The 27,480-nt window shown below is 38.6% G+C and overlaps 1 protein-coding gene across 1 annotated transcript; it reads left to right on the top strand.

Annotated features, from left to right (window-relative positions):
- Positions 1–10,067: 10,067 nt before the first annotated feature.
- On the top strand, positions 10,068–10,808 carry LOC110943798. The gene has a single exon (XM_022185530.1). The coding sequence runs from the start codon at positions 10,068–10,070 to the stop codon at positions 10,806–10,808; it is 741 nt and encodes a 246-aa protein (XP_022041222.1).
- The last annotated feature ends 16,672 nt before the right edge of the window (positions 10,809–27,480 follow it).

Genomic DNA, 27,480 nt, shown 5'->3' with positions numbered 1-27,480 from the left:
TGAATACGTGTTCAAGTATAGGTTTGATCTGCAAAAGAAATTCGAAGAGTTGGTTAAATGGTTTCTAAATGATTATTTAGGGATCACTCATAGACCAATTCCACCTTACACTATGAATCAACAGAAAATAGATTTACTAAATCTATATATGTTGGTTGATGAGAATGGAGGGTATCGTAATGTTACAACAGAAAATATGTGGCCGATTATTGCAAAGGATTTGGGGTTGAAATATAAAGATGGTGATTTCATACGGGTAATATATGCAATATATCTAGACATTCTAGAATACGATTACAAATTCAAAACGGTTCAAAGAATGGTGCATGATAAGGAAGTAATAAATAAAGATGCTGAATCCTCAAAGAGAAACCACAGGAAGACTAGAAGTGAAGACATGGACGGCTACAACGATACTGCAGGAGGAGAGCACCGTGAAGTCGAACCAACTCAAGCTGCGTTTTTTGCAGGAATTAGGGACGATAACTGGAATCAAATGAAGAAACGGAAAAGATTCAACTTCAACCAAGCAAGAAGGGCCGTTGAAGAAGCCAACCGAAGCGTAATGAAGCAGGCTCACAAACATAACCAAGTTTAGAGGGGTTATGTTAGAAATATTTAAACTTAGTTATGTTTTTATCTATTATTTGTAATATACTTATTCGTAGGTAACATATGATAAGTGAACAATTAAGTTAGATAGTATATTATGATATGTTATAAGCGGTTAATTAGCGGGAAACAAATTCAAATAACTGTCACCACAGTTACCCGCCAAAGATAACCGCCAAACTCTTATGTATTTAATCTGGTTGCCAGCAAATATGTTTGGTTACCAAGACAGTTTCAGTTACACCGAAATTGTCCACTTTCATTCTATCACTTTTGCTTGTATTCTCTGCATCATCTTGATATTAAAACATGGCTGCAAGTCTCGTGCATGTTTCCGCTGCATCTGCATGTTCTTATGCACGAGACAAGGAAGATCCGGATGTCCAACAGAGATACTATGCAATATAAGTGAAATTACGGGGAACCTATCAAAGTTCCTTACCGGACTCAGATACATTGGCGGATTGAGAGTTCTCTTGACTTTCAATCAAAATATCCATTGCGAAGCATTTTTAAATCATTACAATACGAAACAATCCAACTGGTTCTCCAGTATTAAACTTTGAGGAGGAATGGAAAATTTTAACGATCGGATAGCTTGGCTTCGTATCGATGGTGTCCCTATCGTTGCATGGGAGAGGGAGGTTTTTAATCAAATCGCTAGCACTTTCGGCGCAGTAATAGTGCCCTCCAGAGCTGGGGTGAGAGATTGTAACCTGGCATATGAAATCGTCAGAATCCTAACTAATACGGGTAAAACAGAAAATGAAGAAGTAAATATCACATGGCACGGGAAAGAATATAGAGTTTGGATCAAAGAAATTATGGAAGACTGGGTCCCAGATTTTCTGATCGGTAGCATGGGAAGCCCGAAAAGATACCAAACTATGAACACCGGCAACATGGACGTGGACGTGGAAAAAAATGCGCGGGAAGAAACAATGGGTAACCCCGACGATGGAGGCATGGCAGGAGAAGTTGAGGAGTCTCCTATAGAATTTGAAAAGTCTTGCATAGGAAACGTTACTTGCATGGATGAGATCAATGAGAAGACTGCGCAATCTTCCCCAAAAGTGGTTTCCTCGAATGCCGGTCCAGAAATTACTAAAGCTTATCATTCTGTTTTCAATGTTTGTAGGGCCCCTTCGATCAATAAAGCTTACAATAAACAAAATAGATCTCGTGGTACTAGGCCCACTCACTCTAACCATGGATCTGACTCAAGCCCAAGGCAACCGGCCCAAAAAAGACCCAGGTGTGACAACCCAAACCCTTCTGTTCCTTTTTCCTTTCCACTTCCTGATTACCCCGAATACCTTCGTTATTCCCCCACCAACATTCCGCCCCCACAAGCAGAGATTCCGCCCAATAGCCTCCCCCAACATCATGATTCTCTGGCTAACGAGAATATACCCAACCCTCAACCGGTTAATACGTCATCAACGGAGAATCATATTAGTGCCGACTCATCACAGCAAGCTACGAATTGGAAGATCATTTGTATGCTTCAAACGAAACGTTGGCGACTGTTCATTTGGGGATCAAAACAGGTATGCACGTTGAAAATTTTATGAATATGGTTGAGAATATTGTCAGGGGTGAAGGAGTAAACAACGGTAATCAATGAATTACCTTAGTATAAACCTCAGGGGGATGGGTAATGCCCAGAAGGCAAATTGGATTAAGCAAATAAAAAGAGACCATCGTATTTGTTTCATCGCTATTCAGGAAACGATGTTAGTCGATGGATCAAAGATAAACTTCAAGAAGCTATGGGGTAATTTTCCGATTGAAAATGAATGGGTTAACACGGAAGGACGTTCGGGGGGTTTAGCATTGATACGCGCAAAATGCAACATATAAATTATATCAATTGTGGCATAAAACTAACCCTTTTTAAGTACTAATGTTGGAAAAAGTGTGTTTTTGTCTTCCTTTTGTATTTTCAGGATTAAATGAGCTCAAATTAACAAAAGAAGCAAAAAGACAGCAAAATCTAACATAAATACAAGAAAAGGGACAAAAGTGGATTGTCCGACCCCTCGACAGCATCCTCCCAAGCAAAACAGAGAAGGCAGAAGACTGAACACGGCCTGTGCTCAGCGAGCACGGGGCCGTGCCCAAGAAGCAGCAGAAAAGACAAACTAATAGAAGCTTCTATTGCCCACCACGGGGCCGTGCCCAGCGGACACGGGGGCGTGGTCAGAGTACTGCAGGCGCATTTCTTGTAATTGCGAATTACAATTAATGAAGAGAGAGAGTGTCAGACGGGCACGGGGCTGTGTCCAGGCTTCTGTTCAGCCTATAAATAGGAGTGCTTGGAGCCATTTCAACTCATCCCTTGGCACACCACCTCTCTCACACTTCACCCACCACCCACCACCACCATAACACCATCATCCACCACCATCATCCATTGTCCATCATAGAGCGTGTGAGTCGTCTCGGGATCCAAGATTGATCTTAAGAGTTCTTGACAATCAAAGGCCATGTTTGCCTAAGTCTCTTACATCACTTGGTGAAGACAAGTGTCTAGTGTAATACTTTTTATTTTTAATCTTTTGCACTTTTTATTTGGTTTTGTATTAATAACTTTAATAACTAGTTTCTTATGTTGAAGGTGATTCTTCCTTATCGTTTGTCCGTGGTGTCTTGACATTATTTTACTGTCTATATAAAATAAAAGATTTTCACCATTCAGATCTCCACGGTCTATATGGAAGTATGTTGGCTACCTGGTCGGGGGTTAAGGGACCGGTTTGGTAAGAGTCTTGCCCTTGTTCAGCGTTTAGAGGTCCTGCAAGGGACCTGGGTCAAATTTAGTAGGATCTCCTTCAATACCCAAAGGTATTGGATGGCGGGGATCCAAACTCTTTGACCCCCTCATAAGTAAACTACTATTAATACTATAACACGGCTATTTATGACTGTATCCCTGCTGACTCAGACTACTTAGTCGAGGGTAACGTCACCTTCAAAAGAGGGGCCTACCATAATTTGCATTAATAACTTAATTAATTTTCTTTCAATAATCCGACCCTTTATGATTGTATCCTTGCTGACTCAAACTACTGGGTTGAGGGTAACGTTACCTTCAAAAGAGGGGCCTACTACAATAAATAAGATAATCTCTTAAACAAGTGCAAAAGTGCGAAAATAATCAAAGGTTACACTATACACGAGTCGGATCCAAGTGATTCATCTTGTCTATCTGTTTTATTTTTATTTTTCAGCATTTAGTTAGTTTTATTTTCTTAGTTTAAAAATCTTTTCTAACATTTTGATTTGATTAGACGTTGAGAATAAACCGGTACTAAAAGCTCTTGTGTCCTTGGACGACCTCGGTATCTTACCAACACTATACTACGTCCACGATGGGTGCACTTGCCCATATGTGTGTGTAGTGTTAGTAAATATCGTGTTTTATAAATTTAAAACTTGGCTAAAAAAGGTTAAAAAATGGCTTAAGATATATACCTAAAACATATACACACCCACACCCATCAAGTTTTTGGCGCCGTTGCCGGGGACACAAGGATTTTAAGAAAGCTTAAAATCGACGGCCTAATCAGTTTTTCAAAACCTTTTTAAAACGCGCGCACATTTTGCTGCATTTTAGTTTAGTTTGCAGTTACAGTAGCCTGAACACGGGGCCGTGTTCACTGAACACGGGGCCGTGTTGCATATTTTTAGTTAAATACCCAGATACAGAGTCTGAACACGGGGCCGTGCTCACTGAACACGCCCCCGTGCTCAACAAGACCAGTAACTTTAATTAAAACGCCCAGATACAGACCCTAAACACGGGGCTGTGTTCACCAGACACGGGGCCGTGTCCAGCCTCTGTTTCCGTCTTTGTTTCTGTTTCCTGGTCCCGAGACTCAGTTGTGGTCTGCTGAGTGATTCTTATGGATCAATACTCAGGGGGTTACAATTACACCTATGAGGAGGAGGATGATTATATGAGAGAATATTGCACTAATTATGGTAACCCGCACTCGGTACAATGTTGTAACTTATTTCAACCATCCACTTCATACAACTATTATGAGGAGCCTAGGTACGAGCCATCAACTTCATACATATCCTATGAAGACCAAAGGTATGAACCTCACCCCTCATACTCATATTTTGATGAACCAAGGTATGAACCTTCATACTCATACTTTGAAGAGTCAAGATATGAGCCACCACCTTCATACGCTTATTATGAGGAACCATGACGTGAACAACCCACCTCATATGAGTACTATGAAGAACAAAATTACGACCCTTATCCATCATATGCTTACAATGAAGGACAATGGTGTGAACCATCTACTTCATATGGGTGCTATGAGGAACCAAGGATCGAACAACCGGATTCAAGCCATGAGGATCCCGATCCTTACTCTATCACCGACATAGCCGATAGGATAATAGAAAACCTTAAATTTATCGAACGTTGCATAAAAGAATCTCGTGCAAGGGAAGAGGAGTCTCGCGTAAGAGAAGAATTAAAAAAGGAAGAAACGATAATTGAGGAATTAAAAATGGAAGAACAAATAAGCGAAAAACCGACACATGAGTTAGACAACAAAAAAGGTGAGGCCGATAACGATAAAATCCAAGAAGAGTCTAATTTTGAAGAAATTAATCTCTTGTCACCTTCTTTCGAAAATCAATGTTTAGTACCAACTCATGCTAAGTTTTTAAAAGAGTTAAACACTAACACTAAAATTGAAGAAATGGTAAGTGTTAAGTTAACTAATGATCAAACTTCACTAATAAAAGAAGATCCTTTTGAAATTAACATTACACCGGTTCCATGTTTTTTTCAAAATTCATTTATTAGTAATGTCACTATTGATAAAGATCTTTGTGTTAACATAATGCCTAATTACATTTTCGAAAAATTAAGTATTAGTGATTTTACTCCACTTCAAATACCCATTTTTCTATCCAATCGGAAAGTAATACAATCCATTGGTGTAGTGGAGGATGTCTTGGTTCAAACAAATCAAATGGTAATCCCAACCGACTTTGTCATCCTCGATGACGCTCCTCTAGTGTTGGGACGACCTTTTGTAAAAACTCATGAAGCTTTGAAAAGCCGGAAGTTTAGTAATCTACCTCTTCAGTTAGGGGCATTCAAAAGGAGCATAGATCTTGAGCGTTCAATGAAATATTCTTTTGGCAATAATGACCCCCTAATTGAAGATCAAGATGAGCCACCCGATACAAGTGAAGAAGTTGACCACTTTGTTGAAGAAGAGGTCGCCATAGAACAAACCTTTAAAGTTCTTGATCTAAATGAGCCACAAAATAAGGAGTCTCCTAAGACCCACCCATTGAGCTCAAGGAACTTCCGAAAGGTTTGGAATATGCTTTTCTAGGCAAAGATGGTAAATTACCTGTAATTATTTCGTCTAAATTAAGTAGTGTAGAAAAAGAAAAATTAATTAATCTTCTTAAAAAACACAAAAATGCGATCACTTGGAAGCTTGTAGATATTAAAGGAATAAGTCCTTCCATGTGCACGCACAAAATTTTAATGAATGATGACTACAAAACGGTAATACAACCACAACGTAGAGGGAATCCAAATGTGCAAGAAGTGGTTAAAAATGAGGTCATCAAACTACTTGACGCCGGACTAATCTATCCTATCTCCGATAGTCCATGGGTAAGTCCCGTCCAAGTAGTCCCAAAGAACGGAGGTGATGACAGCGATGAGGACATGGACTAGGAGGATGAAGAAGAAGCAGGAGCGGGTTGATGGTGAACCCACAGGTTAAAGTCCTTTTTCTATCAAAACAATTGACAGCCTGCGTGCCGAGTGTTAGACAATTTACTTTCCTTAACTCCTTTTTATTTTCTGCTTTATTTTTCTTTTTACTTTATGGTTTGGATGATTAACTTGATAATTTAGGACGTTCGGTATTGCTTGGTGTGGTGTTTACTGATAAAACAGGTACAAATGAGGCTTATAGTGCTAAAAATTAGCACTAATAAAAGTCGGGGCAGAAAAAACGGAGAAAGAAACCTGTTTTTCGGCCCTACAGACAGTCCACACGGGGTCGTGTCCAGCCGACACGCCCCCGTGTCCACCTCCCAGATGCTGTTTGTTTATTTTCTGCAGATTTTTGCCAGACACGGGGTCGTGCCCAGCCAACACGCCCCCGTGTCTAACTTCTGTAAGTTTTCGTTACTGGCACTTGAACACGGGGTCGTGTCCAACGAACACGGGGCCGTGTCCATACTGCCAGTAACATAAAATTTTGCTTTTAACACTATTTTACACATTCAATTAACCTAAAAACTTATTTTTGGGACACATTGAGGACAATGTGTAATTTAAGTGTGGGGGGGTGCTAAAACCTTGAATTTTGCAAGTCCTAATAACAAGCCTTACACAAAACTCTATTGGAACCGCTAATCATCCCAAATTTTTTTCAAAAATTTTCAATTTTTTTTCAAAAATTTTCAATTTTTTTTCAAAAATTTTCAATTTTTTTTACTTGTCTAAGTTTAAGTTGGGAATTCTAATTCTAACAAGGTTATATTTTTACAAATTTACAACCGATAGCGTCGTAATAAAAAGAACCAACATAAGAAAATTATGAAACGGCATGACAAACTTAGTTAAAATTTGATTATATATACTTGATCACGTAAAAAAACCCATTCCCACAAAAGTGAGTTTTGAGCCTTTATAGAGCATACAAATACATATCTTTACACGAAATGCTCATTTTTCGTTTCTTGTGTGAATAGCCGCTTGGTTTTTACGACTCTAGAACTTGCCACGACAATTCATTCCCGGTCCTTACCAACTTAAACCCAAGTAAGTAAATGATGGAGGCATTAGGACTAACCCTTTTTCTTTCAACACCATTATTTTCATTTTTCTTTTTACCTACCCAAAAATTCCCCCTATTTAAACCCCTTTGAGCCTAACCCTTTTCATTTCTTAACCCAAAATCCTTTTACCCACCAAAACCCCTTTTTCATTTTTTTTCTTATTTTAGTAAAAAACCTTGGTTTTCTTGTGACTCTTGAAAAAAAAATAAAAAAAATGGTGATGAAGTGAAAATAAACAAACAAAGCTCCTCAAACAAAAGCTTGTTTGAATAAATACTTCATTGAAAACAAAAAGTCACAAAAACAAAATATTTTACGAAAACCAATGCTTTTTACGCCTTTTCCCCCTTTTCAACTAACCACTAACCCAACCACCCACCTTTAGCCCAAGCCTAACCTTTCACCCAAAAAGCCCTCTTGATATTTACAAAGGTATAAAAGTTAAAAAGGAGGAGAATTGATTGCTTGGCAAGCTTATGGTAGAAATAAGTTCCACGCCGCTCTCGAGTGATTCACTAAAAATACACATTCGGCCGAGTGTGAGTGATTTCCCCCGTGAGGTATGTGAACTTGTATATAAATGAAATTTTAAAAAGGTATGTTATGCCCTAATAAATAATTTATCTTATGAAATGTTTTTAATAAATCATGACGAATAGGATTGTAAATAAATAAAAATAAAACCTAAATGATCTTGGAAAATCCTGACACGCTATGACAAGCCCAAAAACCTTCTCTTCTACCCATTCCATTTGGGAGTGAATAAAGCCACATTATAAAGAGTTTTGCTTGAGGACAAGCAAAGATTCAAGTGTGGGGGTATTTGATACGCGCAAAATGCAACATATAAATTATATCAATTGTGGTATAAAACTAAACTTTTTTTGTACTAATGTTAGAAAAAAGTGTGTTTTTGTCTTCTTTTTGTATTTTCAGGATTAAATGAGCTCAAATTAACAAAAGAAGCAAAAAGACAGCAAAATCTAACATAAATACAAGAAAAGGGACAAAAGTGGATTGCCCGACCCCTCGACAGCATCCTCCCAAGCAAAACAGAGAAGGCAGAAGACTGAACACGGCCCGTGCTCAACGAGCACGAGGCCGTGCCCAAGAAGCAGCAGAAAAGACAAACTAATAGAAGCTTCTATTGCCCACCACGGGGCCATGCCCAGCGGACACGGGGGCGTGGTCAGAGTACTGCAGGCGCATTTATTGTAATTGCGAATTACAATTAATGAAGAGAGAGAGAGTCAGACGGCCACGGGGCCGTGCCCAGCGGACACGGGGCCGTGTCCAGGCTTCTGTTCAGCCTATAAATAGGAGTGCTTGGAGCCATTTCAACTCATCCCTTGGCACACCACCTCTCTCACACTTCACCCACCACCACCATAACACCATCATCCACCACCATCATCCATTGTCCATCATAGAGTGTGTGAGTCGTCTCGGGATCCAAGATTGATCGTAAAAGTTCTTGACAATCAAAGGCCATGTTTGCCTAAGTCTCTTACATCACTTGGTGAAGACAAGTGTCTAGTGTAATACTTTTTTTTTAATCTTTTGCACTTTTTATTTGGTTTTGTATTAATGACTTTAATAACTAGTTTCTTATGTTGAAGGTGATTCTTCCTTATCGTTTGTCCGTGGTGTCTTGACATTATTTTACTGTCTATATAAAATAAAAGATTTTCACCATTCATATCTCCACGGTCTATATGGAGGTATGTTGGCTACCTGGTCGGGGGTTAAGGGAACGGTTTGGTAAGAGTCTTGCCCTTGTTCAGCATTTAGAGGTCCTGCAAGGGACCTGGGTCAAATTTAGTAGGATCTCCTTCAATACCCAAAGGTATTGGATGGCGGGGATCCAAACTCTTTGACCCCTCATAAGTAAACTACTATTAATACTATAACCCGGCTATTTAGGACTGTATCCCTGCTGACTCAGACTACTTAGTCGAGGGTAACGTCACCTTCAAAAGAGGGGCCTACCATAATTTGCATTAATAACTTAATTAATTATCTTTCAATAATCCGACCCTTTAGGATTGTATCCTTGCTGACTCAAACTACTGGGTTGAGGGTAACGTCACCTTCAAAAGAGGGGCCTACTACAATAACTAAGATAATCTCTTAAACAAGTGCAAATGTGCGAAAATAATCAAAGGTTACACTATACACGAGTCGGATCCAAGTGATTCATCTTGTCCATCTGTTTTATTTTTATTTTTCAGCATTTAGTTAGTTTTATTTTCTTAGTTTAAAAATCTTTTCTAACATTTTAATTTGATTAGACGTTGAGGATAAACCGGTACTAAAAGCTCTTGTGTCCTTGGACGACCTCGGTATCTTACCAACACTATACTACGTCCACGATGGGTGCACTTGCCTATATGTGTGTGTAGTGTTAGTAAATATTGTGTTTTATAAATTTAAAACTTGGCTAAAAAAGGTGTAAAAAGGGCTTAAAATATATACCTAAAACATATACACACCCACACGCATCAGCATGCATATGGGATCCGGGGATTTTCAATAGGCAAGAAACCATTAAAAACAGGAATTATTTGATGCTCTGTGGCACGATTAAAGGCATTGTTGATATTGTTCACATTATGAATATTTATGCACCACAATCTACAAATGCAAAAAGAGCACTCTGGGAGCATATTAGAGAACAAAAAACAACATGTGGGGTTATTTGGATTATATTAGGGGATTTCGACCAGGTTAGATCTACCGATGAGAGAAGGAGCTGTATTTTCGACCCAACGTCGGCAGCGGATTTTAACACCTTCATATACGAAGCAAACCTTGCGGAATATCAAATGAACGGGTCTAAATTCACGAGATGGCTGGATAGCGGAAAAAAAATGAGCAAGCTAGATCGGATGTTGGTATGTGATAAATTTTGGGGCCTTTGGCCTACGGCATCGCTACGGACCCTCCCGAGGAATCTCTCGGATCATTGCCCGCTCATTCTCATCACTACAACCAACGATTTTGGCCATATACCATTCAAGTTCTTCAACACATGGCTCTCTAAACCGAGTCTTGATGGGGTGGTTCGCTCATCCGTGGCCTCTTTCTTCTGTACTGGCCCACCAGACGTCTTACTAGCAGAAAAATTAAGAAGCATCAAAAATGCAATCAAAGTTTGGAGTAAAAAAAACAGGGAAGATGAGAACAGAAGCCTCAACACCTCGGCTGATGAATTGAAAAAATTGGATTTAGTATGCGAAAATCGAGACCTAACAGAGAATGAAAGAGAAGTATATGATGATCATAAAAACAACATTAACATGATCAACGACACCCGACTCAAAGAACTACACCAAAAATCGAGGGTTAAATGAGCAATGGAAGGTGAAGAGAACTCCGCTTTCTTTCATGGCTTTATTAACAGCAGGGTTGCAAGCAGTATGATGAATGGGCTACTTATAAATGGCGCTTGGTGCACCGATCCCCCAAGTATCAAAAATGAGGTTCGAGATTTTTTCCAGGAAAAATTTTCGGAACCTAATCCTACGAGACTGGGGTTTACTTGTCACAACATCAAAAAACTGTCAATCGAGCAGGGTACGTTTCTAATATCCACGTTCTCTTTTAGTGAAGTCAAAAACGCAGTTTGGAATTGCGGCGGGGATAAGGCCCCCGGGCCGGATGGTTTTAACTTCACATTCATAAAGCATTATTGGGACCTACTTGGTGAGGATTTTCACAAAATCCTAGTCAGTTTTCACAACACGGGGAAAATATCCAAAGGGTGTAGCTCCTCGTTCATTACCCTTATACCAAAGACAAAAGATCCAGAAAATCTAAATGATTATAGGCCGATCAACCTCATCGGGTGCATCAGTAAAGTCATATCAAAAGTGCTAGCGAATCGTCTTAAAACGGTTATCGGGTCGGTCATTTCGGAGGAGCAATCAGCTTATCTGTCAGACAGAAACATACTCGATGGGCCCCTCATTACCAACGAAATAATATCATGGGTCAAAAAATCAAAAACCAAGGCTTTTCTATTCAAAATAGACTTCGAGAAGGCTTTTGACACGATTTCTTGGAATTTTATTCTATCGGTTTTCGAGCAAATGAATTTTCCTGAGAGATCCATGGAATTTTAGCATCCTCTCGATCATCGGTACTCGTTAATGGATCCCCAACCGGAGAATTCCAATGTACTAGAGGGGTCAGACAAGGGGACCCACTTTCACCTTTCATTTTTATTCTAGCAATGGAAGCCCTGTCCAGCTTTCTCTCTAGTGCATCATCGGCCGGGATTATTAAAGGGTTATCCCTTCCAAACAATGGCCCTGTAGTATCGCATCTCATTTTCGCAGACGATGTCATGCTATTGGGTACTTGGGAAGAAGAAAATTTTACCAACATCCGTAGACTTATGCGTTGTTTTTTCTTGACTTTCGGGCTGAGTATAAACTTGCACAAGTCTTGCCTTTATGGTGTGGGAACTACCTCGAATGAAGGTGAACAGATGGCTGAGCGGCTTGGATGTAATTCGGGTTTGTTACCTTTTACATACCTCGGTCTCAAGGTAGGGGGTAACATGAATAGATACTTCAATTGGGCGCCGGTTATTGATACTCTTGAGGCTCGCCTATCTCGATGGAAGGCCAATACCTTATCGATTGGTGGGAGAACTACACTCATAAAATCAGTGCTAGACTCATTGCCCCTCTATTATTTCTCCCTCTATCAAGCTCCTATGAATGTGCTAAATAAACTTGAAAAATTAAGAAGAGACTTCTTATGGGGAGACACTGAATCAAGAAGCAGAATGCATTGGGTTCGATGGGATCGGGTAACAAAACCAATCAAAAGTGGGGGTCTCGGCCTAGATACACTTCATAATATGAACATCAGTCTCTTGTCAAAGTGGGCATGGAGATACAAGACCGAACCAAACAGATTGTGGAGATCAATTATTAAAAGCATTCATTTCAATAAAAAGTGCGGCAATTTCCTACCATTAAAGAAAGGATTATCGGGTGTCTGGAATAATATAATAAAAAGGAAGCTACTCTTCGGGAAAACGACATTAATCTTAACAATCTTTGCAAATGTAAAGTCGGGTTTGGAGTACAGGTCCAATTCTGGACTGACTGCTGGGCCACAGACATACCTTTCAAGACCCAATTTCCAGCTGTGTATACACCGGAGAAATTCAAAGCATGAAGTGTACAAGATAGAATTCAGCTCTCCGATCAAGATACGTTAAATAATATGACCTGGGAATGGCGTAGGGTACCGGAAGACGTGGCAGAAATAGCAGAGCTTAATGATCTAACAAATATCGTCTCACTTGCTCCTCTCTCTCAATCCGGTGAAACTTGGTCATGGGTTCCTGACCCGTCAGGTACTTTCTCAGTTAAATCTGTGAAAAAACTTCTATTAGAAGATATAAGCTAGACATTTTTATGTTACGTATATGTCACATATTATGTTAGGATAAGTTTTATTATTTTTTTTATGTCATAGGTTATGTCGGTTTTCTGGTAACTGACTATGTATATATGTAAGACAATAGTGAATATTAACATTCACCAATTTCTGAATATAGAACACAGAATTCGTTTTCTCTCAAAACCCTAATATTCAATCATACTCAATAAAGTGGTATCAGAGCCACACCGATCCAAAAACAACATCGAATCCTCAAATCATTCAAGACAAAATACAAAATTTCAATCATTCTTAATCATGACAACAACGAACGGAGGCATACAGACCCAGATTCCGAAGTTACTGGGCCAAAATTACTACCACTGGCATATTCAAATGAAGGTTCTGTTAGAATCACAAGACCTTTGGATTATGGTGGAAGAAGGATATAACGATCTGCCGAATAATGCTTCAGATAATGATCGGGATGTACATAGGGAAAAAGTTAAGAAAGACAAGAAAGCCCTGCATATAATTTTTCAAGCGGTTAATGAAAGTGTATTCGAAAGAATCGCAATGTGCAGAACTTCCAAGGAAGCATGGGACGTGTTACACAAGGCATATAGAGGGGAACGAAGAGTAAAAACGGTAAAACTCCAAACCCTAAGATGTGAATTCGATGCACTTAGAATGAAAGAAAACGAGACAGTAGAAGAATATATGAATAGAATAACTGTCATAATGAATCAGTTACGATTAAATAAGGAAAATATTACTGAACAACGTGTTGTTGAAAAAATTCTTCGAAGCCTCACTAGAAAATATGAATCGGTAGTGGTGGCAATAGAAGAATCAAAGGATTTAACAACAGTGTCTACAGAAGAACTTTTAGGCATCCTTCAATCACACGAACTAAGGATGAAACAATACGATGACTCTCCAATAGAACAGGCATTCCAAATACAGAGTAATAACAGTGACCGAACACGACAAAACAGATCTGATTTTGGAAATAGAGGACGAGGTAGAGGAAAAGGAAGGTTTAACGCATTAATACGATGTTATAACTGTCAGAAAATAGGGCACATGGCCAGATTCTGCCAACAAAGAGATACAATCAACCAAAGTGAGAATGCATTATTACACGAGGAAGATCATGAAGAAAAGAGTGATGAAGCAACAATGTTTATGATATTCAACATGGAAGAAATAACCAAAGACGATTGCTGGTACTTAGATAGTAGATGTAGCAATCATATGACAGGAAATAAGAGGTTATTTATTACACTAGATGAAACCGAAAGAAGGGAAGTAAGAACTGGAGACAATAAGAAACTGGAGGTATTAGGATGTGGTGATGTCTCAATCAAAGTTAAAGGCTTAAACAGGAAGGTTCCAAATGTATTCTACGTACAAGGGTTAAAACACAATCTTTTAAGTGTAGGACAATTAGTACAAAAAGGGTATGAAGTAAAATTCGCTGATCAAGAATGCACCATTAAAGATCCAACAGGTTCAAGCATTAGTTCGGTTAAGATGACTGGAAACAAGATGTTTCCATTAAATCTAAATCAGGATTTGATACCAAGGGTCTGTAACATTATGACACAAGACATGGCAACTTTATGGCATCGACGATTCGGACATATAAGTTTCGATACACTACACAACATGGGGATAAAAGAAACAGTTAAAGGTTTGCCGAGATCAATCAAGTCAACGAACAATATATGTGAAGGATGTGTGTTTGGAAAAAATGCCAGAAAATCCTTTCCTAAACATGCAAAGTGGCATGATGACAAACCACTGCAATTAGTTCACTCGGACATATGTGGACCCATGAGAACTATGTCGATAGGAGGCTGCAAATACTTCATCACCTTTATAGATGATTTTTCAATGAAGACCTGGGTATATTTTCTGAAACTAAAATCAGAAGCACTGAATTATTTCAAACTATTCAAGAAAATGCTTGAGAATCAAGTAAACTACACATTAAAGACTCTTCGAACAGATAGAGGTGGAGAGTATTGTAGTAATGAGTTCCAAACATTTTTAAAGGAAAATGGAATACATCATCAGTTAACTAAAAGTTATACGCCACAACAGAATGGCGTAGCAGAACGGAAGAATAGAACCATCATGGAACTTAGCAGGAGTATGCTTAAAACAAAGAACTTATCACATTCATATTGGGCAGAGGCTGTGGCATGTGCCACATATCTTTTAAACCGAGCAAGTACTAAGAGCATACCAAACAAGACCCCACAAGAAGTATGGAGTGGTAACAAACCAAGTATCGGACATCTACGAGTTTTTGGATGCATAGCCTATGCTCACATTCCAAAACAGCATAGAGGTAAACTAGATGAAAAGGCAGAGAAGGCAATTTTTGTGGGTTACAGTGAACACAGTAAGGCATATAAATTACATAATCCGGTGACTAATAAAATCATTATTACTAGAGACGTAGTGTTTGATGAAAATCAAGAATGGGGTGATAATACAGCAGATAAGGACTACACACATATTCAACTGAATGACTCAAGTGATAATGAAAAAAATCCGAAGGTGAGTGTATCACAAGAGACAACAGCACCAGACATCAACAGCAGTGAAGAGACAGAAGGTCAAAACAGTCCTCAGACAGAAAGTTTACAGAACAGCGAAGAAACGAACGAACAGAACGGTAATCAAAACGAGACTGATTCATCATCATCGTCCTCAGAAAATGAAGAGCTGCGGACTCGAGACATAAGTGAAATATATCAGAACTCTCATCCTCTCTGTGAAGCACAAGTAAATGATTTATATAATAGAAATCAGATGGATGTCAGTAATGTAGTAGACTTCATGTTATATGCTGATGCTGATCCCATATCTTATAATGAAGCCTACAAAGATAGAAAATGGAGAGATGCCATGGATAGAGAGATACAATCCATTGAATTTTTTAACTGTTCTATCATCTCTATGGAGTCACTGGCTAATATTAGATCATCCACGTAAAGACATACTATTATCCGCGTCTTGTCAGTGATCTTGATAAAGAGAGTATGTTCATACACACTCTTTATGAAACCGTTTGCTGTAAAATATCCGTCTATTCTACTGTACCAAGCTCTCGGTGCTTGCTTTAAACCGTATAAGGCCTTTTTTAAATAACATACCTTTTGTTCTTCGCCTTTCTTTACATAGCCTTCAGGTTGTTCTAGATATACTTGTTCTGTCAACTTCCCATTTAAGAATGCCGTTTTTACATCCATTTGATGTAGTTGCCATCCATGACTTGTTGCTAATGCTAGAACTATTCTAATCGTATCGAATCTGATCACAGGAGCAAAAACCTCTTGGTAGTCAACCCCATATTTTTTACTATAACCCTTGGCCACTAACGGTGCTTTATAGTTACTCACCCTACCATGTTCGTCATATTTGGTTTTATATATCCATTTGACTCCGATTGGTTTCTGATTCTTCGGTGGGTTTACTAGTTCCCATGTGCCATTTTTCTGTATGGATTGTATCTCTCTATCCATGGCATCTCTCCATTTTCTATCTTTGTAGGCTTCATTATAAGATATGGGATCAGCATCAGCATATAACATGAAGTCTACTACATCAGCATATGGGGTTGACTACCAAGAGGTTTTTGCTCCTGTGATCAGATTCGATACGATTAGAATAGTTCTAGCATTAGCAGCAAGTCATGGATGGCAACTACATCAAATGGATGTAAAAACGGCATTCTTAAATGGGAAGTTGACAGAACAAGTATATCTAGAACAACCTGAAGGCTATGTAAAGAAAGGCGAAGAACAAAAGGTATGTTATTTAAAAAAGGCCTTATACGGTTTAAAGCAAGCACCAAGAGCTTGGTACAGTAGAATAGACGGATATTTTACAGCAAACGGTTTCATAAAGAGTGTGTATGAACATACTCTCTTTATCAAGATCACTGACAAGACGCGGATAATAGTATGTCTTTACGTGGATGATCTAATATTAGCCGGTGACTCCATAGAGATGATAGAACAGTTAAAAAATTCAATGAAGAGTGAATTCGAAATGACTGACTTAGGAGTACTTCACTACTTTCTTGGCATGGAAGTCAATTATGATAATGGAAACATCAGTCTTACATAGAAGAAATATGCCAAGAATTTGCTGAAAAGATTCAATATGGAAAGGTGTCATGAGATCAAAACACCAATGGAATATGGACTTAAACTGTCAAAAGATGATCCAAGTGAAGAAGTAAATCCGAACTTATATCGGAGTTTAGTGGGCTCGCTGATGTATCTTACTAATACAAGGCCGGATATCATGTTTGCTATAAATAAAATAAGTCAGTTTATGGAAAAACCAAATCGGAATCACTGGGAAGCAGGAAAGAGGATATTAAGATATATCAAAGGGACGCTGAATCATGGAATAATTTACTCAAAGGGAAGTAAAGGAAAACTAGTTGGCTTTAGTGATAGCGACTATGCGGGAAGTGTAGATGATAGCAAAAGCACATCAGGTTATGTTTTTAATTTCGGTTCTGGGGCTATAGCATGGCAATCAAGAAAGCAAAAGGTTGTGGCACTCTCATCAACAGAAGCTGAATACATAGCATTATCATTAGCCGGATGTCAAGCATTATGGGTTAAAGGAATCCTAAATTCTTTACAGATGCATATGGATGGACCTCCAACAATTTTATGTGACAATAAGTCGACCATATGCCTAGCAAAAGATCCTGTGTACCACGGAAAAAGCAAACATATTAGAGTAAAGTATCATTTTATTCGTGAACTAATCAAGAATGATGAGATTGAAGTAAGGTTCTGTACTACAAAGGCTGCAGATATTTTAACAAAGGCTTTGCAGCCAAAGGAGTTTCTTCGTCTCAAAGATCTTCTACACATTACATCCGTCTAGCTTACGGGAGGGTATTAGAAGATATAAGCTAGACATTTTTATGTTACGTATATGTCACATATGATGTTAGGATAAGTTTTATTATTTTTTTTATGTCATAGGTTATGTCGGTTTTCTGGTAACCGGCTATGTATATATGTAAGACAATAGTGAATATTAACATTCACCAATTTCTGAATACAGAACACAGAATTCGTTTTCTCTCAAAACCCTAATATTCAATCATACTCAATAACTTCTCCATCAGTCCTCCCCACCTATCGGTGAATGTTGCTTTACATGGAACAATTGGGTTCCACGCAAAGTAAATATTTTCGGCTGGCGTATGGCCCTTGATCGGCTACCTACTCGGGTCGCTTTAGCACACCGTAACATCAGCATGTCTTCAATCTGTTGCCCGTTCTGTGGTGACAAGGATGAATCTGCCACCCATCTCTTCGCGGAATGTGCTGTAAGTTCCATTGTATGGCAGATGGTTTCAAGCTGGATCAACATTCCTCCCATCTATGCTTTCACCATTGAAGATCTCCTACGGGTACATGAAAATATCGCAGGTTCGGCAATAATTAAAAAAATTGCTCAAGCTATCGTCCTTATCTCTTGTTGGAGTCTATGGAAATCACGCAACGATCTCATCTTCTCCGGCACTCGAGTGGACATCTCAAGACTCTTGGCAGAAATCAAATCAACTAGCTTTCTTTGGGTTAAACATAGAGCAAAAATGAATTTGTTAGCTTGGGAAGATTGGAATAGTTTCAATATCTTGTAATCTTGTAATTTTCCTTCTTTGTCTAGCCTCTTGCTAGCTTGTTTTTTTCTTTTTAATAAAATCAGCCGTTCAAAAAAAAAATATAATCGCACAGCATCAGGTTCTAACATGTATGGCTCCATGGATCGAAAATCTAGATTTCTTGAAACTGCAAAACTCAGGGTGGAAGGAAAGATTATTAAAAAGTCTTTATTACGTACGTGGCGGCATGCACATCAGTTTCCGGATGAAATCGAGAAGCTTTGGAGAACTATTGCCAGTAAGTCGTCCGGTTCTTGATTTTTTAATAATTGAAGATTGTGATTCAAATGCATCTGACAGAAACAAGTGGTGCATTTTTCCGTTATAGCCCAGCTAGCGTCTGTCAAGGATAACCAGTCGTTTCAGGTTCTTTTTGTTGGACATCCGGTCGATTTGGTCTCGTGCATAAGAACTTGTTAATGCAGCGGATACATGTACGAGATTTGAAGCCATGCTTTGTTTACAAGATGATGCAGAGAATATAGAATGAAACGAAGAAATGAAAGTGGACAATTCGATATAACAGAAATTGTCTTGATAACCAACATCATTTGCCGGCAATCAAGTTAAATACTTCATAGTTTGGCGGTTATCTTTGGCGGGTAACTGCGGTGGCAGTTATTTGAAATTGGTTCCCGCTAAATACCCGCTTATTACATAACATAAATATCTTATCCTAACTAAAACATTCACATATCATAAATTACATAACTAAATAAACATAACTAAGTTTATAATTCTAACATAACCCCTCTAAACTTGGTTATGTTTATGAGCTTGTTTGATTACGCTTCGGTTTGCTTCCTCAACGGCCCATCTTGCTTGGTTGAAGTTGAATCTCTTTCGTTTCTTCATTTGATTCCAGTTATCATCTCTTACACCTGCATAAAACGCTACTTGTGTTGGTTCCACTTCGTGGTGTACTCCTCCCGCAGCATCATCACAGCCGCCGCCCAGACTGTTTGTCCTCTTGTGATCCTTTTTTGAGAATTCATCCTCTTCACTCACCACTCTTTTGTCATGCACCTTCTGTTGAACCATTTTGAATTTGTAGTAGTATTCTAAGGTGTCTAAGTACATTGCATAAACTATCCGAATGAAATCACCATCTTTGTATTCAAACCCCATATCCTTTGCAATGATTGGCCACAAATTTTCTGTTGTAACTTCTCGATACCCTCCATCCTTATCAACCAACATATAGAGATCCAGTAGATCTATTTTCTGTTTATTCATGGTGCAAGGAGGAAACGGTCTGTGAGTGATTCCTAAATATTCATTTAGAAACCATTTAACCATCTCTTCGAATTTCTTTTGCAGTTCAAATCTATACTTGAACACGTATTCACGATCATCAAGCATATTAATCACTGCTTTACAGTCATTAAACTCATGGAATTCCAATGACTTTAAGATCATCAGATTCCAATCAATCTCGGTTTCATCCGAGACATTAAGAGTTTCGAAATACGAATTCAAATAGTCGTTTTTGAATTCATCATCTATGCCACACATGTTTTGCAGCCTTTCTTTCTCTTTTATTCCTAATTCCTCCTCTTTTGTTAATCCCGTCACTTCATTCTTTGTGTTCATCACCGGAGATGAGAACATGGGAAATATTTTGCATGTATCACCGGATCTTCGGACTGTAAAACCTTGTAGCGTTAATTGTTCTAGACTCAGAACATTTCGGTTAATGTCCGGTGAGTAGAAAACACTTGGAACGCTCAGTGTTTCATTCCCCATTTTTATTTCGGCTACACCCACTCCCCGGATGAATAAGAAGTTATTCATTCCGGATCGTGTTTCTACCCCCATCATATGTTTCACTCGCTTAAAAACATCTATATTGTTCACAAAATGATGACAAAATGTCGGGTTGACATACCAGATATCCTTCCATTGCCCACCATCGGTTCCCGTAACAATCATTTCTTCTCGGCAATGTACTTCCTCTTTCTGAGTTCTTGTTCCGTTGTTGATTGCTTGCCGAATAAGTTGCGATTCCTCATCATTTTCTTTGGATTTACACGTGTAAATCCGGTGACCAGGCAAATGGCAATAATAACACAATCGTTCACGTCGTGTTCGTCGTTTTGTTTCGTTCTTCTCATCGATGCAGTGTTGGCAGGGCATTGATGTAGCAGTAGGTTTGATCTCTGCATTAAATCTTTCAGTGGCTCTGATACCACTATGTTGGACATCCGGATCGATTTGGTCTCGTGCATAAGAACTTGTTAATGCAGCGGATACATGTACGAGATTTGAAGCCATGCTTTGTTTGCAAGATGATGCAGAGAATATAGAATGAAACGAAGAAATGAAAGTGGACAATTCGATATAACAGAAATTGTCTTGATAACCAACACCATTTGCCGGCAATCAAGTTAAATACTTCATAGTTTGGCGGTAATCTTTGGCGGGTAACTGCGGTGGCAGTTATTTGAAATTGGTTCCCGCTAAATACCCGCTTATTACATAACATAAATATCTTATCCTAACTAAAACATTCACATATCATAAATTACATAACTAAATAAACATAACTAAGTTTATAATTCTAACACTTTTGATGGTAAGGAACACAAGCGGTCGGACCCCCGTAGGCCGTTTACGACTTCTGGTTCAGTGGTCCCCATACCTCCTGAGATAAGCGTTACAACTTTTAGCGATAGGCTCAAGGCTCAGCAGGAAATTCAAGAAGTCGGCATATTTCTCGAGACAGTGGGAAGTACCTAATTGACACTCCAATTCTAAAGCTGACAGTCACGGTGTGAGTGATAGAGAACTTAACACCGCTTTACAGGGGCATCAGCATCCACACCATTCATTAACGCATGCTGATATAGCATTGATTCTACTTGCGGAAATCGCATATGAAAATGATGAAGATTTCAGGGAACATTTGCCATTACTTTTTCACATTACGTTTATCTCAGTGGATAGCTCAGAAGATATTGTTCTAGAACATTGCCAACGTTTGCTTGTTAATTTGTTGTATTCTATTGGTGGTCGTCATGTCTAGCTTTACAACGTTGAGAATAAAGACAGTGAAAACCGACAACTGGTTGTGAGCCTCATTAAATATGTCCAGTCAAAACGCGTAACCATGATATGGGAAAACGAGGACACCACAGTCACCGGAATCGAGCTTCAAAGCGCAAAATGTCCGCACTATTTTAAAGCATGGTGGATGCCACATTTTTCCAAGGTGCCTTAGAGAGACTTGGGGAGTAGAAGCACTCAAGTGGGCCATAGAGTGCACGTCCCGACACCTGTCAGGGTGGTCCCACCAGATTTATCGAGCCCTCCGACCCCGTGTGAACCACGATGCATGCATCTCTCTTCTCAGATGCCTTCATAGATGTTTAACAAAACCATACTTTCAGCTAGCCAATCTAAAGTAGCTCACATGCACTCGTCTCGTTTACACCCCTACTTTAGTTTTCAGGTCCAGATATCCCATAACAGAACACTTATAGTTATAATTCCTAAACGGGTTTAAATCACAAACTACTCATAACAACAACAACAACAACAACCTAACTACAACAGGCTGAACATTCATTTCCAATATCTCAAATCCAATTATTAACCACAATTTATTTATTAAAACTCCTAACTCAATCAACAAATCTAACGCTTCTAACGTCCAGTTCAGGTTAGTAGTGCAATGGGTATCAATGCTCTTGGTCGATTGATACAGATAAAATTTTAACCCGTTACCCAACTCGTCCAATTTGGCACCTCTAAAAGCATATCAACTAGACCAACCCTTGAGGTGGCCATTTCAACTCAGTTACTAACAAATGGGTCAATTTGGTTTATGTTTTATCTCTAACGGGTCAAATAAGAGGTGAAATGACGAATATACCCTTTGACCGTTACATACATATGTTGAAAGTCAATGGCATTTAGTGGCAGGGTCCAACATCGATCCAATTGGGAATAGACAAGGGGTAAGGCAACAAAAAAAACATAGGAGGTAAGAGTGTCAATGCCCCCAAACCTTAGGGTGTAAAACTACAGTTTACTCTTTATTTTAATACCCTAACAAGTAGAATAGGAAACCCTATTCCCACCTTGTTTATGCATTGTTCCTCTTTTCTTCTAGTTATTCACATCAATGAATACTATCGACCTCCGTTCATGATCAAGGCTTCAAGTTCTGGAATTTCTCCCCCCACCATCCACCTCTAGCCTCCGTTGTTTTAATTTGTGTTTGTTTGTGTTCGTGAACACGTTCATTTCCTTAATGAACGAACTCGAACAAGATGTCTCGTTCGGTAAGAGTTCATGAACCGTTCATGAACACATTATTTCCTTAGCGAACGAATTGTTCGTGTTCGTTCGATTTGTTTACAGCCCTAACAATCAACATACTTCCCTAACTGAAAAAGTACACACGCCTCCTTCGCTAGGGTTTGAGTAACAAAAATCAAGTCTGCATCAGATGCAAATGAATCCATTGGTAACAATTCCATTCCCCCAAACCAACAGATCAAGCAAAAACCGGTTTCAATGATTTGGAAAACAAAATAATCTAAAAATTGTTCAAATGAACCTCGTCGAAACAATAACATAAAAATGATGAATTGAAGCCCTAGAATTTGTTTGATTGACCACCTAAATACGTAAATCGTACATCCAATGGTGTGAGTGAGACTGATTTTTAGCGGTAGAGAAAGAGAGAATCTAGTGAGAGAGGAGGGTTCGTGTTGCTGATGTTGACTCGGGGTTGTGTTTGAGTTGAGGGAAGATGGTGGTGGTGCTCGTGGTTGCTAGAGGTTGGTGGTGCTTAGCTGGTGTTGGTGGTTGTGGCTAGTGGTGGAGAAAAGGGTAGAGATAGACAGTTGTGTGAGAAAAAAGAGAAGAGAGGGAACTTGAGATACAAGGGATTTATCTTTTTATATATTTTTGTATAATTTTAGAAATTCTTTTTGCTGTTGTATTTTTTAAATTCGTTTTAAATAAAAGGTGTGAAAAGACTTAAATGCCCTCACATGTAGGGATGGCAATGGGTCGGGTTTGGGACGGGTTTAGGTAATCCCAAACCCAAACCCGGTTAGATATGCTTGTCCCAAACCCGTCCCAAAACCCGTCTGTGACACTCTAGGTTTTCCCGAATAACCCTTTTGTATTAACATTGTGTGTATATACGTTATTAAATGAAAGTGTGTGTTACCTTGATGTTCTATGTGATCCTTTTGCTATGTATGAATATGTAATATATATATATATATGTATAAATACTAGTGAACCGAGACCACGAACCCGACTCGAGACCATTCTCGGTCTCGAGTAAACAGTAAACGGATGGGCCGGTTGGGCCGCAAACCCCCCCTTTGAGCCCACTCGAAACCCTTGTAGGGTGCACCACCCACCGAGTATAAAACCCCTCATCCACCTTCTCCCTTACACTCTCACACACTCTCTCCCTCACTAAAACCCTAGCAACACCACTCTCTCCTCTTACCTCGGATCAAGTGTAGCGAAGATCAAGCCCTTGTCCTAGCTCGAAGGTCCTCCTTTCGGTTGATTCCGTGCCATTCTCACACCAAACACCATTCGGTTAGTATTTCACACTTTTAGAATTTGTGAAGCTTGATTGATAAATGATATGCATGCTTTGCTTAAATGTTTTCCATGAATAATTTGTATAAATAAATAATGTAGATGATCGGTTAAGGATGTCGAGTGATTATATGTTCTTGGTTGAAAATAATCTACATGTTGGTTATGTGTTAAATTGATTATGAATGTTGTTAATAATGGTGTGCAAGATTCATATGACAAATGCATAAATACACTTGAATCTAAGGATAAAAATCGGTGGCTATGTGCTAGATTAGGACCGATGTTGATGATTGAATTGTGACCCGGTTTGGGGTTATGTTGGAATGAATGAACATAGGTTGATAAGATGAACATGTTTAACTTAAAATGATGAACTGTTTGAATGTGATATGAATATGATATGAAGATTTGAATTGTTGTGTTTGATCCATTTTGGTTAAGTGTTAGACAAGGGAACATGTTTGTGAAACCTTATTGGGTAGTACATTGTAACACCTCGAAAAATTTCGTCCAATAACGTCTGGACACGTGTCATAAGGTTCCGGTATGTGAAAACAAACTTTAGAGGGACTAAAAGTGACAAACAGTGAAAACTATGGAACGTAAGGGTCCAAAGTGTCAACAATGGATAGATAGACTCTATGATAACCCTACATAATGTTCATAACCTTAGAAGGGTGGTTCATGGATCATACGACGCGGAAATTGCACAAAAGTGAGGAATTGCAAACTATAGGGGCCAAAAGTGTCAACATGTTTAATTTATACCTCTGAGTGAACTTTTGGCAGACCCGAAGCTTTGAGAAGCTAAAATATACTCACTAGAATATGTGGTTAAAATTTCGTGAAGTTTCGTCAACGTATGAGAAAGTTATGGCCAAAACCGTACTTGAGGGGTTAAAAGCGTCAACGTCGAATTTCATGGCTTTTCGGTTGAGCGCAAAGTTATCCGAGGACATTACCATGTTGGTAAATGTCCTAAGGTTCTTAGAAACCAAATTTGGGGGTTTACGAGTCAAAATAAGCAGCCGAAACATCGCGTGCAAGACCAGGGACCAAAGCTGCCAAGTTTGAAAGTGTTTGGCTGATCAGCAGGTCAGGCGACCCGCCTGGACAGACCCAAGCGGGCCGCGTGGGACTACCAGCATCAGAATTTCGCGAATTTTGCATTTCTGGCCCGAATTTGAAGTGTGTAACAGCTCATTCCACCTCCCTTTGCTCCAATAAAATCCCATGCATGCCTATGGTAACAGTAACCTCCTTCCAACCTCTGAATTCAGCTTTAAATCAGATCAAAGTTCATTTTCTTGGGCATTTGCATTTAGTAACAAGAGCTCTCAACTCTCAAGAACTCTCTCAAGACTTCTGGAGCTAATCTGAATGACAAGGCCACCTCCTAGTGTTAGATAAGCTTCAATAGGACCTTTGTAAGCTTCTAATTCAGTCTCTAATTCGTTCTTGCTTTGATTATTGCTAAAAGTCAAACTGATTGTTCTTATACTTTGACTTTCTGATTAAACGAGTTTTTCTCAGTCATTTCTCAAATTGAAACCACATATATGTTGGTATTTTTGTGGGAAACAAACCCTCAAAAGGGTATTCTCTGATTCCCACTTTATGCATGCTAATTGTCGAGTCAAACTTGGTTCTAAAAAGTCAACAGAAGTTGTTTTTGCAAAAATAAGCTTAGATGGTAATGTAAAGGACATGCAATCTGTTTGGTCATCATAAAAAACTTATAATACATGTAAGAATATGTTTTATCATAATAAACTCGACAAATCTTTAGTATAAACACGAATCGGAACCGAAAGTCTTGTAAAACGACTATTTCGTAGACTATCGATTCGGATTCGTACATGCATGTTTGAGATCTGTATTGGAGAGTATTTTTGACCATTTTTATTTTGGTAAAACTCTCTGGAATTTTGTTGCTTGAGTCTATACTTAGCCGATTCATTTGCATGTTTCCGATTATGCTTAAAGTTGACTATTTTGCCCTTTTTGATATAAAACGTGATTTTTGGGAAAGTGAAAGAGTAGAAATCGTTATTTCTAATATATAAACTTGCACCGAAAATTTCGGATCAGTTGGTGGTCCAGATTTTGAGTTATGGCCATTAGCGTAAAACTATGTTCTTAAGTTACATAAACGGCACATTTCGCATATAACCCATTTCAGGCCACGTTTTGATACAAAACTTTTTACCCACTGATGTTATATAATGTTTTGGGATTTTAGATGATTTTTATTTAATTTTTGGCTGATCGTATCTTAGATCGCTTAGTTATTTCGGTTTATGTCGGTTTTGACCGTTTAAGCCATAAAATGAGTTTTATGCATTCTTTTGACCCGAAACCTTTTCCTACTGATTTTATATGTTAAATAAATTATTTTAAGTATTCTGGAAATATAAAAATCCCAGATTTATTTCGAAAACCCGGAAACGGCGTTAAATCGCATTTTAAGCATTTTTAGCGCATAGTAAGCGTTATACTCATTTTAAACATATAAGACTTATACCTACTGATGTAATTAGCATATTTTCATATAATAACAGTAAGTATAAGTATATGAACTCAGATTTCCAGTTTTGGCATTTTAGCCCTTGTGAATTTACTAAAATACCCCTACGGTGCATAGTTTGATTTTAAACACTAAGTTTAGTATATGGGTCATACCCTACTGTTATAACATGTTAAATTAAGTATATTTTCTGTATAAACCAGACCCGAAACTCAGATTCCTAATTTTACTCTTTTATAATCTTTTAAATGACCAAAATGCCCTTCTAAGGCATAAATTGAGTTTAAAATTATTTCGGGCAATCTAGATCATAACTTACTGATATTATATCATAATTTAATCATATTATCTCAGGGAACTTGCATTTGACTCTTTTGGCTACCCGTAACGCCCTTCTGGCGTTCGGTTCGGTTTACGTAACTAGTTTGCGTAAATTGACCGAAACGGGTCAAACGTTATCATTTTTATCTCAAAATCCAGAATGTATTTAGTATACCCATATTATACAAGTATTCAAACTTGTCGGGTCTAAATCACATTCTATCCGGTCTTTCGCTTAACCGTGCGCTTGTACCGTATCGTCCTTAAAACTAACCGGTCAAAGCTTAGGCTTAAATAAAAGACTCGTTAGGAATCTAATAGGTTAATTATAAACCTTTGTTCCAGATTAGGAGGCCCAGTAAAAGCTACCAACACTTATCATTTGTGACTTATACTTGCTCAGGTAAATACATTTTGACTTATTTTCCCTATACGGGCTTGGGGTACGGTATTTAAAATACCGCTTGATCGGGCGCACAAGTCC

This window comes from Helianthus annuus, chromosome 5, assembly GCF_002127325.2.
Source record: "Helianthus annuus cultivar XRQ/B chromosome 5, HanXRQr2.0-SUNRISE, whole genome shotgun sequence".
NCBI classification, from domain to species: Eukaryota; Viridiplantae; Streptophyta; class Magnoliopsida; order Asterales; family Asteraceae; genus Helianthus; species Helianthus annuus.
The sequence above is the reverse complement of the archived record's forward strand: the minus strand, read 5'-3'. Positions and strand labels throughout refer to the sequence as shown.